Here is a 16,057-nt window from a genome sequence, read left to right on the forward strand (position 1 = left end):
CCAAAACTACACTCCCATTAAACAGACATCTGTTCATAACTAAATAATCCCTGATCATCAAGAACACTTCTTCCTATATCATAAAACGCGATCTTAAAAAAAGTGCATAGATTGTGTAGATTATCGGTATGAGAGAACATCCTCTCTATAAACAGCGTTTATATTCCTTGGTATAAGCGCTGAAATTTCCCCTACCTTTCAGTTTGCCGTAATTTTTATAGGTCACGTGTTATATATACGCAGCATAGTAAATCACGTAAAACAATTATTTACTTTCCGTGAGGGAGATTATAACTCTAGATTCAAGAACAAATAGAGACAAAACAAGGTGTTCTACACACTCTTGGCGAATTTCATTGATTTTCGAAGTACTTGCTTCTGTGTAATTTAACAATCCCCGCAAAGATCTAGAATGAATGTAGCATACAATAGATATTTTTCTTTACAATTATGCAACCATAAAATTATTACAGTTCTATATAAAGCAAACTCACCCATTCAAAATGTTGCATTTTAAGTATTTTAGCATAGGTAACTAAATGCTGTATTCTTAGGCGCTCCTTAACGTAAACCAGTAACCTATAAGTTAAACTAAATATTGTTACCAATTCATCTGCTCAATGCTTCAATTCAGAATGGGCCTGCAGATGATATAACCTAGGAAACCACATAAAATCACCAAAATAACAAATATCGATTTACTTTGCATTTCCCGTTAAAGGCGTAAAACTGATTTGTAGGTGAAAGTAGCTTATAGAAATATCACCATTAAATTCCTTTGCAATTTACAGCAACACGTAAAGTTTCTAATGGTGTTTATCTTATTTCCCTTCTCCGTATTGCACTGACAGAACTCTAAGTAGGTTTTAGATTATTGCAGCGGTAAGTTCAGCATAGACTGGTTACTGAATCCTCCTACCTGCGCTGCGTTACACGTTAAGCTCCTCCTTATCTAGCGTCATAAGATCCCGATCTTCCCTCTGCCGCTGTCAGTTACATTGTATCACTTATGTTAGATACATTGTTTCAGCCCGATTGAGTTTATAGGCCAGGACTTCGTTTGGCTGCTATAAGCATTATAACCGAGAAAGTACCAAGGCGCTCGCGGGAGGAGCGGAAAGGCAGCGCCGTCCCTTTGCGGTCAAGTTGCCGAGAAATATCAATATTCAAAAGAAGGGAATCAGCATCATGGATCTCTAACATTTTAAACTAACAAAACAAAATGAAATAACGACTCCGATGCTTTGCAAGTAAATGTTTCAGTAAGTATAATTATTTTTTTAATGTTTGAATTACTTAGCGTGTCGTAGAAAACAAAGAGAATAGTGATGAATTGTAGCGTTTTTTGGAATTTGACTGACTCTTCATAATTCCGTTTTTTTCCCTCTCCCGCCCCTTCTGTATTGCAGAGACCAGAACTGGTTAAAGCAACAGTCCAACTTCTCGAGTGGAGCATTTAGAATAGAGACAGAGATATTAAATCTTAAACTCATGGATTGTTAAACAGTGCATATTGTTTATGCACTGTAAACCCAAAAAGGAGGACATTACAAACTAGAGAAAAAAATATATAAAGGCATAATATATATATATATATCTTACACTGGCTTCGTAAGAAACATACTTATGAAGAAAGCCATTCCCTAAATCTTCGAGTTACACTACGTATCGGCTTCCCCTGTGTGAGGACAGCTACTTATTTCCAATTCACCGGCCAGGACAATTATTCTGTACCTCTGAGCTGAAGTTGAATGCCTGCAGAAATCGCCTGTGTTTAGCATATCTATCCGATCGGAGCTTTCGGGAAACGTAGCCTGCATGACCATGGCGGTGCCAACGACTTTGTGGATATACTTGATGGCTGTTTATATATCAGGTAAGATACTTTACATACTAGCCGGAAAGCGCTCGCTAAAGGTTCAACTTTTGTTCCATGCTGGTCGCAGTTTCTCTTAGTTAAAAACAAAGCAGCGTAGCATCACGTTAACCGTAATCTCTCCCTCCTTCCCTCCCCCAACCCTTACACCACGTTTTTACGTGGCTAATAGCAAGCCTAACCCCATCTATTTAATCATTTTACGAAATACTAGGCGTGATGCAAAAACAATGGCGTGAAAACCGGATTTACCACGTCTTGTGTGCAAAGTTGTTGCGAAGTTAAAAAGACAAGCAGGAGGAGGAGAGCGATACTGTGAGTGTGGAGAGTAAGACGATGGTGATGAAGATCCGTATGCTGCTTATTCTGGCTACAGGCTTATCTGCCCTTGTACACAACTCTGATGTGGATGTATTTTATCATAGGAATTTGTTATTAAAATCCAACCGATATACGTGTGATCAGAATAACAGCTATAGTATATATCGTCAGCTTTAAAGGCGGTTCACATGTATTGTTATGGGGTGTTTCAAAATATCGAACAGCTAATCTTAGTATATTGCACTTACCATTCCGTTATAAAAACGCTTTGGGACACTGCCTTTCGGTTTCTTTTAATTTGGATGGCGACGTACTTTTTGTTTTAGATATCTTTACAACTTAATGTCCTGTTTAAATATGCTTCTTGTTTTGGGTCCGCGGGTAATGTCGCAAAGTGTAGAGTTCCATAAACGTTTTTATTATATTTTTCTTGCATAATTATTTCAGAAGACAGAAATACTGACGGACACATTAAGACGAATGAATGAATGAATAGATGGATGAACGAATGAATGAACTGTCACGGTTTTGAGTGCGCGCTTCTTTACCAAGCATCCTAGCAACAGTCACCCTAAGATATTGACGAGGCTGTGCGAAGGATGTGCTGAATAAAGGGCTATTTCTCAGACAACGATACTCAATCGGAGAGCATTGTTTGAAGCTGAATTAAAGCTGAACAGTGTTTAATGCTTTGGCATGGCATTATTATTGGAATATTATTGTTAAAGTATTATAAACAAACTGTTCACGTTTTTTAAATTTTTTTTTTACATAATTTGTTATTGACATTAGACTGGTGCAAAGTCCTACGCAGTTGAGGATTCTGGCCCAGTCCTAGCCATGAAAAAAGCAAAAGTTGAGTTTATTAATGAAGTTTAAGATGTGTAGGCATTATGTGAAATCCTTGCGTACTGACGTGGTGATCTTATTTCCACAGTGAGGTTTATCTGCAGTACAATAATCTTTTCTTCCACCCCTATGATACCACTTTGTTCTTGAAGCATATATCAACATACACAAGGGATCACCCTGGCCAAAACAAATGGTGATGTCATAAAGACTATTTACATTAACCCTTCGTTGATCATGCAACATTCAAACCTGTTTTAACATAGGTTAATGTCCAGCATTTACTGATAAATGTTATGGAACATTTAGTCTTCTGCCCACTATTGGAACCTTCAGCACATATTGGGAAGATACATAATTGCAATTATTTCTGTGCTACTTCTGTATAGAATTTCAATCATCGTTTATGCTAACAAAGCACCAGAATGTAGCTATTAAATGCTCATAGTATTGCTTTTGTTTGCCTTTTTATGATGGGAAAAATAGCCAGTCTGTAGTGTTGCTTTTTTACAACTGAAATTGACGTTTTTTTTCTGTTGTTAAAAAAGGTTTTGTCATTAAGAGCTAGCAGGCTGCTGAGATTGGAGAAGCCGATAATAACACCCTTAGTATGATTGCAGTTGTCCACAACAGGTGTGAATGTAGAAAACTTTGAGTGCCAAGACGTCTGCTGGAAGGATTATGATGTTCAGGAAGAGTGTTATTGTCCTTGTGAGAAGAAAAGTTACGTTAATATTTCTTGTCTTGTTTTTTTGAAGTGGGCATTTAAAGGCTGTAGGTCTGAGTTAGACAGAAAATGACAGCCAGCATAAACTAGAGAGTTTAAGTGGAAGCTGGAGCATAAAGATCTAGATTTCAGAAGATGTACTGGTTCTGTCTGCATGTCTTTTCCTTCCTTAAACAGACTCTAAATTGCCTGACACTGACAAATGTTCTTCAGCATTCCGGGGTTGTTCTGATGTAGTTGAACTGAGAAAGAGATCATGCCATTGTTGGGGTTCGCACGTGTGTTTTGTGAATTTCAATGGGTCCTTCAAATCCAGTGAGGCACTGTTTATTTTCTACTGGGGGTGATGGTTTGGGGGTGTGAAGTCTGTGCAGCAAATTAGGGTGTTGGGATTATGCTGCACTTTTAACCTCGTGACCAGATGGTGACAGTTTATCATTTTTAACGATTGGTCGGCAACAGGGGTGTAGCTAGGAATTCTGGGCCCCTGACAAAAATGTCCCCTTGGGGCCACATTACATAATAATTTTATGATTTTATGCATTCAAGGGCCCCCTGTAAAGTGCCGGACCCCCTGAATCTGCCAGGGTATCCATGCCCCTACTGCAGCCCTGAATGGCAGAGTTGTGCAAAACCTAATGTGAATAATATTAGAGTGAAGTTCACCTTCACAATACAATTAATAAAGGAAAATGTAAGTAAAATTGAAGTATAGCTTGCAATTTTGCTATAGTGACACACAAAGTGGATTATTATTAAAAATTACCCATAGAAGAATCAGTTTCAATTGATTATTTTTTCCCCAACATTAGATGTTTCGCTAAGAATTTCAAGTTAAATTCAATGTTAATGACTGCATGTATGGCGGCATGGTGGTGCAGTGGTTAGCACTGTTGCCTCACACCTTTGGGACCTGGGTTCGAGTCTCCGCCTGGGTCACATGTGTGTGGAGTTTGCATGTTCTCCCCATATCGTCATGGGGTTTTCTCCAGGTACTCCGGTTTCCCCCCACAGTCCAAAAACATGCTGAGGTTAATTGGAGTTGGTAAATTGCCTGGAGGTGTGAGTGTGCCCTGCGATGGGCTGCCCCCCTATCCTGGGTTGTTCCCTGCCTCGTGCCTATTGCTTCCGGGATAGGCTCCGGACCCCCCACGACCCAGTAGGATAATCGGTTTGGAAAATGGATGGATGGATGATTGCATGTACTGTTCATTATAATTTGCCAAAGCAGTAGTCAGCTGTAAAACCTCTTGGTTATAAACACAGCCAAAGCATTCTTATAGTTGATAAGTAATGGGAGAAACACTGTATTTTTAAGGTGATTTAAATGTTTTTTATTAAAGGTTCAGACAGAAAGTCTGTCAGTTTGTGTGCTGACCCCAGTCACTACTTGAATCTTCTGTGTTTTTAGCACTTTTGGGGTTGAGTGTGATGTAACTTTGACTTGAAGACAGTTCATTAGTACTTTCTTTTTTCACCTATATATCTATAGTAGTTTGTCTTAAAAAACTGAGCTGGGTCCCATCAAGCTGACTCAGATGCCTCCTTTGACCACTCATCCACCGAGACGGTTCCTCTGTAAATTGGTTTCTAATTGGTATCTCTAGCTCTTCTGCGCTTAAATCGCGGTGTCATACATAAGAGAACCGGATTTAAATTAGGAGCAACGTTTCCTGCCTTTCATGCCTATAGCGCTACTATAGGTTAAGTCCTTCATGGGCTGATCAAGGACGTCTGAAGTTTCATTTAAAAATGAAATGTAATTGATGAGGTGAGGGCAAAAATCAATAAACAGAATCCAATCTAACTTGCGCAGTTCTGACTGAGTTTTTAATCTGGGTTACTGACTGCTCTGTTGGGTTACAGATCAAATTATTTAACCAACCTCTTCCTCATGAGATATTAAGCAATGGCTCCTGCCCCCCCCAAGCTTTTGTTTCAGCCAACCAGCTGAGGACTCTGTGACTGACTGCGACTCTTTATGCTCAACTGGTTGGATGAAATAAAACCTTGGTCTGGATTTGTACTTTCTGGACCAGAACTTTCCGCCTCTGCTTTTCAGTAGCCTGGTAATGCCATTAAGGTTTACAATATCCTGATCTCTTAACTGTCTGTCACGGTGACTCGGTGGGTAGCCTATCTGCCCCACGTTCGGTCGCACCACCTGTGCCGCGTGTCTGCGGAGTTCACACGTTTCCTTCTGTGGTCCAAAGACCGTGGCCTGGGGTTCTTTTGTTTGATCAAGTTTGGCAATTAGCAAGTACTTCGTTTTCATAAAAAATAAAGCCACTTGCATGTTTGTTGCCTGCTATTCATAACACTGAATGGGTTTGTGGTGTTTGAGACAGTCACGGTGCTTGACTGAGACACTTCATTACCTGTGAATTGTTTGAAAACCAGCTCGTTGGGGTTGGTATGAGGGTTCCTTTGTGAGTGCATGCCTGATATATTTTATTGTGTAAACACGCTCTGTGCTGCAAGACTTGTAGTCTTGAAGTCTGTGCAGTCGACCCGCAGTAATGCGGTCAGGTACATGTATGAATATGAAAAGCAATTGGGCATTTATGCAGAATGGTCCTTAATGAATGATAGTTCCCATTTTCAATATGGTGAGACGTCTAAAATCTTGATTGTTCTCCTTGGGTTAACCTGGCTTCGATGGAAGAGCTACTTTAGACTGAACTGTTGGGAAACTCTGAACATGGATTTATTTGTTCTTTGACTGGCAGCGCGCCTCTCCCTCTATCCCAAGAACAACTCGCCTAACTGCCCACTCGATGTTTTATAGCTGTGGCATATGATTTCGGCACTCATTGGCATTCTAAAGATGGATTTGTTTGTTTATAAAAAGAACAACTGAAGTGTATTTTCTGATTATGTTACATATTATATATATATATTACTGTGATGGGCTGGCCCCCTGTCCTGGGTTGTTCTCTGCCTCGTACCCATTGCTTCCGGGATAGGCTCCGGACCCCCCGTGACCCAGAAGGACAAGCGGTTTGGACAATGGATGGATGGATGGATTATATATATTATATTTTTCTTGTGACTGTGTGAGTGAATGTGAGTGTGGGTTGGTGCCCCATCCTGGGCTGTTCCCTCCCTTCCACCCATAGCTTCTGTGATAGGCTCCGGACCCCCCCCATGACCCTGAATAGGAGAAGTGGATACTGAGAATAGATGGATGGATGGATGGATGGCCTTTTTTAATGTATCTGTATCTGCTGATTTTGTGCTTTCCATAATATTTATCCCTTTTAAATGGCAGTATATATCTAATACTAGTACCATTCATTTTTTAAATCATTTGGTATGCTTAGGAATGTTTTAATGCACATTTTTTACTTGTAGTTTTCCGAATAAATCAATGCAGACAGCTCTCTCAGTTCCAAAGGAAGCTGGAATTCATAAGTATGGGTAACATTTACACAAATCAGGAAAATCATATGTGTAATTTACTTGAATTAAAATTTGTACATAGCCAGACAATATTTCCTTACAGATATATCAATCGGTGATGTCAGCGGAATGTTCACTGTGACAGTCACTTATAATATAGGCGTCATTATTTAACTTTAATTTTGTAAGAGATTCTTAAAAATCTGTTTCCTGGTTACACGGAGCCTGATGTCCACATACTTGAAATACTTTCCTTTGGTTTGGGTGGTGGATTTTTTAAATAGGAGCAGGGAATCCCGCAAGGAGAACCGCTCACAAAGATGGCACTGTCAGCTAAGCCCACCTCGTGTCACACGTCACATGCAGCTCCCATGTTCACTGAGAGTGACTCTCATCTCTAAAGTAGTTGGCTAGTTTCATGCATAGCTGAATGATTGAGGAGGGAATTTAATGGGCACCTCAAAACACTGTAAGAACTGCAGTGGTTATTCTGTATGTGGGAAAGACGTAAATCCCTATTGAACGATGCGGTTACTGCAATTAAAACAGCAAAATTGCCTTAAAAAATGTAAAAAAGCTGCTCATATATACTATCAGCTGTGTCTCCTAAATCCTCCGCAGCACTCCTAGATCTTCACTGAAATTTGAGCTTTTGGAAACATTTGGACTAATAACGACAAGGACCTGGGTTCCTATTAATATTTGAGTTTTTAATCTTGCAAATTGTTTGTTTATGGCAAGAACACGAGCTTGGTCGTGTTTCTCATGACGATAATGATTGTCGTTAATATTAACCAATCATCTTGGTCTGGATCTTTACCTTCCGGACCCGAAATATCCACTTGTGACATTACTAAGTAAACTATTCAGGACACGGTACTGCTTCTAGTTCGAATAACCCCAGAGAATCCACTTTGAGCACTACTACATAGCTTACATGACAATTCGGCTGTCTCTTCTCTTTCTTATCGCTGGGTAGGTTTACTGAAGTCAAAGTTCCCTGTTTCTTTATTGAGCTGAAATTAAAATGAAAAAGGAATTTGAAAACCACCTGTGGGGCTGAGTGAGCAGCTTAAGCACTTTGTGATTAAAATAAATAAAATTACTGAAGGAAAAATGTATTCAGATTTTAAATCAAATATCCTATATGGGTTTAATCTTCTAAATGTTTGTACCTTGTTTTTAAAGCTGGATACATGTAAAAACTGAGGGGCATTTAAGGTGGGTGTAAGCCTCCGTAATGTTTAACGTACTGATATAGTAGCTAGTACAAAATTGTAACAGTAGAGGAATAAAACTTTCTAACACTAAATTAAACTTTGGATACAAGAAGGAGAAGATCCTGAATCTGCCAAAAGTGAAACCTCAGGAAAGTAGGATCTGCGCGGAGGGATGTGTCTCCTATGAGGTCCGTCCAGCTGATGATTCATTGCAGGCTTTGATAGGCTGCAGGCCATCGGAAGTCTAACGATAGACTTCCTGGACAGGCACCTAAACTCGGTCCGATTACTAACTTTCGTTTAATGTGAGGAAGAGTGAGGAAAGATTTTGGGGGATTTGATTCCTCGTAGCATTTCCTTTTCTAGCACGGGGGAGGTTCCGCAGAGCGTCACGGTTGAAGTGTGGTGCGTTGCGCGTGTTTACGGCCCTGCGGCTCAGTCCTCGTCACGTTTCCCGTTCCACAACCCCCCCCGATCCTGACCTACTTTCTATCTTTGCTTGATGCTCCCGCTTTAATTGCTGCTGAGCACACCAAGGCCATCTGTTCAGCCTGGGCCTGTCGCCATGGCGATGCCGGGAGGCTTTCTGGATTTATATACTGCTGACCAGTCGCAGTAGTAGGGGATGAAGCATGGTACTATAGCTATGCGGTAGAGATGCTCCTCTTTGGGGAGGGGAATGGCATTCCTACAAACAGGCCTACACTCACAAACAGGCCTACACTCACAAACAGGCCTACACTCACAAACAGCCAATTTTGCCCTCCTGTTTTTCACCCACTTTTCATAGAGATGAAGGTATTCTGAAATTTAAGGCCCGATTTCAAATAATGTTTGTGATTGTAAGCTTAGAAAAATTAAGCAGAGGAAGCCACCGGATGTACACCCACTAATAATCAATTTAATCAAACGTGTCCTTGGTTTGAAAGAAATGCCAAGTTTTGTATAGAAAATCCTGAATGTCTTTTCGTATTCCCAGTGCATAATAAAGTTCAGATCCAGTTCAGCTTAAAGGAGAGCGATGACCGTGCTCCACTATAAACACAGTGGGAGGTGGGGTTGGGGGCTGAGAAAAGTGACAAGTGGTTTGTCCGTCCTCTTCTGAATGGGCTGGGAGTCACTCGGCCCATGGGTTGGGATTAGCTGTATGTTCGATATGCAAAGATATGGTGTGCAATAACGAGGCCCTTAAGCACTTATTAAATCTTCTTCTCTACTTACACTGACACAGTCGGACATTACGAACGCTTAGCGTCCCCTCCAGGCTGCAAGGCCGCGTGTGAATGAGTTGTGACTTGTTTTTCAAATTCTTTTGAAATGTCTTAAAAAAGCTACTTCACTGTTTAATAGGACCTCATAAAAACTTGTGTTTATGGTGGATTTTGTTCTTTTGTGCACATTCCTACATACTGAGTTGAGGTGTGAAGTTGCTAGATGATAAAAGTACAGTCTTTGTCTGGGACAGTCTGGTGTTGTTGTTGCTGATGTTGTGTAGGTCAAATTTCACATATTCCAAAAATACGTTTGACAATTTTTAAGCACAGCCTGTAATGTTTGAGTATTTGGTTATGCCCCTTTTAAAAATAATAATAATTTTAAAAAAGTTGTCTTAAATATCTTTTGATATAAGTTTAAATCTGTACAGTGGCTGATATTTTTCTTTTTTCATGTTCAGTAAAAATAATTGTTAGCGAGATATCTTCGTCACTTTTTCCCCAAGCTTCTTTAAGTATATTAAACGCTGAAACCTACTCAGGATGACTTTTTGTACTGTCAATTCTATTTATAATGATAAATAATTTGACGTATTTCCATTATATATTGTTTAATTGCTGCAACATATTGGCATGTAGCTGTGCCAGGGCACGGACCGATCAAACGGCAAAGGCTAGAAAGTTTTCTCACTTTTCAATTACAGTATGCATTGAAGGGGAAAATCAGTTGAAATCCACTATTGTGTGGGGCAGACAAAACACAAACAAGACCGCCACAAAGGAAAATCCCCTCTAAGTAGAACAGACTCTTACAGAATAAAAGCCGTTCCCCTTCCTGCTTCCTCATTTCGGTTGTCTTCTAAATCGCATAACTCATTAGTTGTTTGCTTTTGAGGTTAGGCTATAGCATGTTTAGGTAAGTGACGCACCAGCTTGCAGATGTACGTGTCCCCATTGGCCTCCTGCTTCACGCTAAAGGACATACGAGACCTGTCACTAATTGTAAATCCTGTTTTATTAGTCGTGATCTGATCCGACCCCTCGACTGGTAATTTATTAAGCTAATACCTTGTGCCTTGGCTTTTCGTTCATATAGATACAGTTAAGTACAAATACTCTTCTAAATGTATACATTTCTTACTAGGATTCCTTGTCTTACCAATACTGAGCATGTAGCATAGTGTTCCCTGATGTCTGTAGACCTTGGAATGAAAGTTCACATAAAACAACCTTCATAATGGGTATATGACCTTGTACGAAATTCTATTGGGTAAGTCTGGCTTCAGAGAGACTCCACTGTCTTGCACCATGTGATCAGAGCAGGTCCAGGCTTGCACACCCAGGTTTGCCGCTGGATCAAGATGGAATCTCTAAGGGAAACAATTAAAACAGTAAGGTATTTGTTGAGGGTGGGGGTGTGGCCCTCCGAGCAGGTATGGCTGTATGTGAGACTACTGTGTTGTACAACACACATTATCGTAATCCCCCCCTGTTTGTGTACTGAAAGGGCAGACCACTTGAAATGTAGGTCGTATTTAGGAGTTTCAGTGAAATCATGGGGCTACATCAGCTCGTAATTAGCGGTGTCTGGTGCTGGTAAATCCAAAGTGAAGAGGAACACGAATGAAATGGACGCCCAAGAAACTGTGTCACGTATTGACATGTACTGATAGTCCAAGTAACACATGCTTTAGTTTTTTTCTATTCCTTCCTTCTAGACAGAGGTGCGCATAAGGAGAGAACTATTTATTCATTTACTGCATGCAGTTATGTGTAGGAACATGCACAGAGGAATGAAACATGACTGACAGTAAAACCCTGTTGTCTTTGGAAGACATATCAGGCTTGATGTTACGTCTGATCCAAAAGGCTCCATTTCCAGGGCCCATTTCAGCAGGTTTTTCTTTTCAACCGATTCACGGGAACTTCTTCGGATCCGTCATGCTGAAACAAATGCCATTTGTGCAAACACTTACCGCACTGACAAAGTTACTGCTTCCCTTGAGGCAGTGGGCTATTTTTATTTATGACTGGGCTTAAAATGGGTTCTTGAAAAGTGAGTCAAATAATTCAAATCTTGCTGCACTTTATTTCAATAACAAATACAAAGTGTTTGTGCATTGTGTGTTTGTGAATAGGTTTTCCTCATCTGTGTTTTATTTTTCAATAATATTTTTATTTATGTAACTAACACTGATGCCTATTCTCAAAAAAAAAGATTTCAAACTTCAAAAATCCAGTTTCAAACTTGCGTAAGCACTCCTCATTTTACACTGAATTATGTGCTAACCCCAACATAATTAAGTTTAAATATACGGTAGAGTGAGGTGCAATGTTATCCATTCTAGTAGAACCAAATAATTTCAGTTAGTTAAACCATAACCTGCCATGTCAAAAGGACTCAGTTCTATTTGTTGGGACATGTCCATTCATGCAAAGAACCACTGACCCCAAGCGGGATCTCACGTGTGTTTTAGACTCAGCTGGAAGCAATACGTATACCATGGTAACATAATAATGTTTCTCAGATTCTCATATATTACGCCTGTAACGGTCTCCCTCCTAGGTGTCAAAGATTGTTTGGTCTACTGAGAGAGCTTTCTGAAATTATGTACACATCACAAGCTTTGTGTGATGGCAAAATGAAAGAAGACCCAGTCTATTATAGTGACTGGAAGCGATTCCTCATTACACATCATACTATGACATAGTCGAGACAGTCAAGATGTTTCATTAACAGCACTAAGGACCCGTTTCCAGTCTGAATGCTTAATTTTACTTGTACTTATCTGTGTGGCCCCTGATGATAATCCAGAGCCGCCCCCCCCCCCCCCCCCCCCCCCCCCAAAAGCATTCATATGGAAACGAGATTTGTAATCTGAAGAAGAATGTGCCAACATTGATATTTAATTGAGGGGCTTTACAGTCGTGAAATGAGCGACAAAATTGTGACGTGTGCTTTGATTTGTCTCTTTGTCAAAAGGCCTTTGGAGAGTCGGCTTGTGGCCGTGTAACGTGGGGGAAGTTTCTTTCCGTTTTAGTGACGTTCAGTGGCTTTGATTTCATGATGGCAAAGGTGGCTGGATAATTTTTGTTTGTCTGATTCAGGAAGCAAACGTTCCATAAATTAAAGGAAAAGGAGGGAAAAGTATTATTATTACACATCGAAATGCACCTGTTATCACTCTTACTTCACACTTTTTTTCAAGCTTGTTTCATTTTTGTTTTGAGTCAAACTGCTTCCTAAACAAAATCCAATTTCCTGGGCGACACAAAGAATTTAACCCTAACAATTTGCTTATTTTAAAGGAATCGTGGGATACATTATTATTTATTGTGGGTAAGTTGGCCTTTTAATATCTCCAAGTATCCTGTTCAATGTATAAACTAAGAGATTCTGGTTCCTTCAAACCTAAGTACATCTCTTGGTTCGCTACATGCTAAAGTTGCAGCTGTGGAAATGAGTTTTTTTTAGTGGAAAAGCTGGGAGTTATATAAAATTGTGCCATATGATTCACAATTACGAAGCACTATTGGTTTGCCATAGATAGGTACGCATTGTTTTCGTGGTCGAGTCACGAATCTTAGCGCAGACTGGGATTCTGTGACTCACATCTGAATCAAATCATGGACCGTAATTGTGGAGCACATGAGGAAGGGAGAGAGTCATCTTTCCTGGGTCCAGGGCTCTGCAGTGTGCTGCGGTCCGAGCTTATTTCCGGCAGTGGGAGGACAGATGGAGGAGGTGCAGTGGGCATAGCTGAGCTTCCGTCCTTCTTAAAAAACATTTGCATGATTTTAGACCAATCCCATTCATCAGTGGGTGTAAGGAAGTGTGTTGGAGAGCTCCTCCATGCACACATAATCACACCTTGAGAGTGATTTAGACTCTCAAATTAATCTGTACAGATTGTCTACAATTTGGGACAGAACCCAGAAGAATACTTAAAGATAATAAGTATTCCACCTCAGACCTGGGGATGGATTCGAAGCTACAACCTTAGAAAACAAGTACACACATTTCCAACGCTGCATCCCAAAAAAGGCCGTATTTTTAAGTGATTATCTCATTGTTGTTGTATCTTTTTTTAAAAAAAAACTACTGTGAGACTTCAACACACAGAAAGTTTACAGTTTGTCATCCAGTTCTGTTCCTGTTCGCCAGTGTCAGAGAACGGGATGTAAGCAATGGAGAGAGATTCAAGGGCCAATTGCTGGGTAAATGTGGCCGGCTATCATCAGTGTACTCTGTGACCTTTCTGTCAAACCCAGGACTGCTGTGCGATTTTCCTTTGACACTCATGTAAGGTACACAGATATCCTTTGGGCCGGACGTTTTGCCGTCTAAAATACGATGATGAGCAACAGACCCTTCGAAACTGCACACAGATCATTCGAAAAAGTGCATTTGGTTGCTTCGATCAAAAAGAATGAAGTGATTTCGGTTTAAAACCACAACGCAAACTGTTTTAGTTGACTTTTCTTAAAGGTCTAGCAAAAGAAAGCTAATGTTATGTATCACTATATTTACTTAAATAGCATGTTATTTCTCAGTTTGTCCAATACATATTTCATTATATTTTCTCAACGTCTCTTTCTATTTGACATGCATTTTCCTGTAGTTTTCATCCTAATTAATTCCCTCAAACCTTCTGTTTTGGGATTAGGTTACCTTTTTTCTCTCTATTTGTCCAAAGTACATTTTCATTATTTGCTTCCAGCAGATCTTTTCACCCATTTAAATGCTTTAACTGATAGTGTCTATATCAATACTTCGTTCATTTTCTGGAATGAGCCAGTGTTGGGAGATCCTTGCTTTGATAGGGGTGCGGACAAAGGCTGCATCAGGCTGTCAGTGCCGGAAAGGGACTGTCGTCCATGGAAATCTGCATCCCAGAAAGAGGAGGGAAGAGTGTTCAGTGCCATTGTTCCTTGCTTTGTTAAAAAAACACCACTAGACAGCTCAGAATTTACCGCAGCCCTTTCCTTTGTGTCAAGGGCCTCAATCTTCTGCATCTCTTTTGCATGATCATAGTGCGACAGACAATTTGCATTTTGAACCATTTCATCTGAAACCAAAAATGGTTTCCTATTTATATGCTTTGCCGTTTTTGTAATTAATTAGTAATTTGTTTAATTGTTTGGCCTGTACTATTGTGATTTAAAAGAAGGTACAGACTCCAGTTAAATACCTAGAATATTTTAATTAATCCAGCCCAGAGTTAGGTTGCACTTTCTGCTTTTTTTCCGCAGTTTCACCGCACAATATTTGGGCCGCATTTCGGACACCGAAGCACTGTGGGCATCCAAAACGTTGTGCACAGCTGGCGTAGCAAAGCACGTCGGTAAAAGCAAATTTAGGCCCAAGGCCTAAGCATCGTTATAAGCATTTACATTTACATATTCAGCAGCTGCTTTTGCAAAGTGAGGCAAATAGCACATTACAAACATATGTGCTGTTTGAGGAGCTGACTAGGCGTAAGTGTGGCTCGGCGACGTTCGGTGAATGCTCGGTTACTTTTGTAAGTAGTATTGGAGCAGGAGTTACACAACACCTTTCTAACACACATGCATACTGAAACTTACTGCAATTCCCGCATTCATTACAGTTTGCACTGGTAACTGGAACCCTGTTCACTGTAACCTGTTTTGCATGCTCCCGCTCGCCGGTTAACAGCATCCACAAAAGCCTCAAACTTCACCCACAGGTTCTGAGTAATACCTGTCCCAGTGTTTGCACTGCAGCACCTGTTTTTTGGCTGAGAAGCACATTTAAGCACTGCCTGAATACACTGCAACTACACAATGGACGGTCTTTAAAGCGTCCAAAGCTTTTCATCTCAGCGCAGACCTCTGTCGTTAATGAAAATTTCACCTGTTGCTTTACGTTCTCTTCTTTTGTGTCTGACCACAATCGGCTGATGTCGCCCATTTGCCTCTTTGTGTTATTGATTTATAACTTGGTAGGAAGAAGCCTAATTCTCAAGCGCGATTTGTCTTTAGTAGATCATATTAACTGCAGGTGACATTTCTTTCATGTCTTCCCGTGATGTTCTTTTGTGTTATAGTGTGATATGATTTAGCAGTGACCTTTCGTGCAATAGCGTGCAGTTCTTTTCATCGTACGGCTGCGGACTGCGGTTCCTCACGTAGCTTTTCTGACGGAGTCCACATGTCGTAACGGACACCTTGGAACCGGTTGCTGCTGCGAGCCGCCAGAAAAATGCCTACAGCTTATGAAAAAGAAGATACATATACTGTATTTATGGTGAGTAACGGCGGCTAAATGTTCCAGCCACCGTTTCTTTGCATTGCAGAGGAATTTCCACCGCAAGACATGAAAAATTGACGTTTTGAGTTCTAACTGGTGAGATAATAGAGAATTCACTTCATATTGTAATGTCTATATAACCATCATTTATTACAAAATGGTGCTTTGTATAGCATG

General features: G+C 40.3%; 1 protein-coding gene across 3 annotated transcripts in view; it reads left to right on the top strand.

The window, feature by feature from the left end:
- The first annotated feature begins 973 nt into the window (after nucleotides 1–973).
- The window catches only part of LOC125712905 (nectin-1-like), a 141,110-nt gene continuing 126,026 nt past the window's right edge, over nucleotides 974–16,057 (top strand). Inside the window, exons 1-2 of one of the 3 annotated variants that reach the window (XM_048983474.1) lie at nucleotides 974–1,262; nucleotides 1,410–1,876. In XM_048983474.1, coding sequence (XP_048839431.1) covers nucleotides 1,819–1,876 — 58 coding nt within the window. In that variant the 5' untranslated portion in view covers nucleotides 974–1,262; nucleotides 1,410–1,818. Of the gene's footprint in view, nucleotides 1,263–1,409; nucleotides 1,877–1,921; nucleotides 2,192–16,057 lie in introns of those variants that run through there. The other 2 variants (XM_048983473.1, XM_048983475.1) reach the window with 2 other exon arrangements.

The sequence above is a fragment of the Brienomyrus brachyistius genome, chromosome 18 (genome assembly GCF_023856365.1).
Source record: "Brienomyrus brachyistius isolate T26 chromosome 18, BBRACH_0.4, whole genome shotgun sequence".
Taxonomy (NCBI): domain Eukaryota; kingdom Metazoa; phylum Chordata; class Actinopteri; order Osteoglossiformes; family Mormyridae; genus Brienomyrus; species Brienomyrus brachyistius.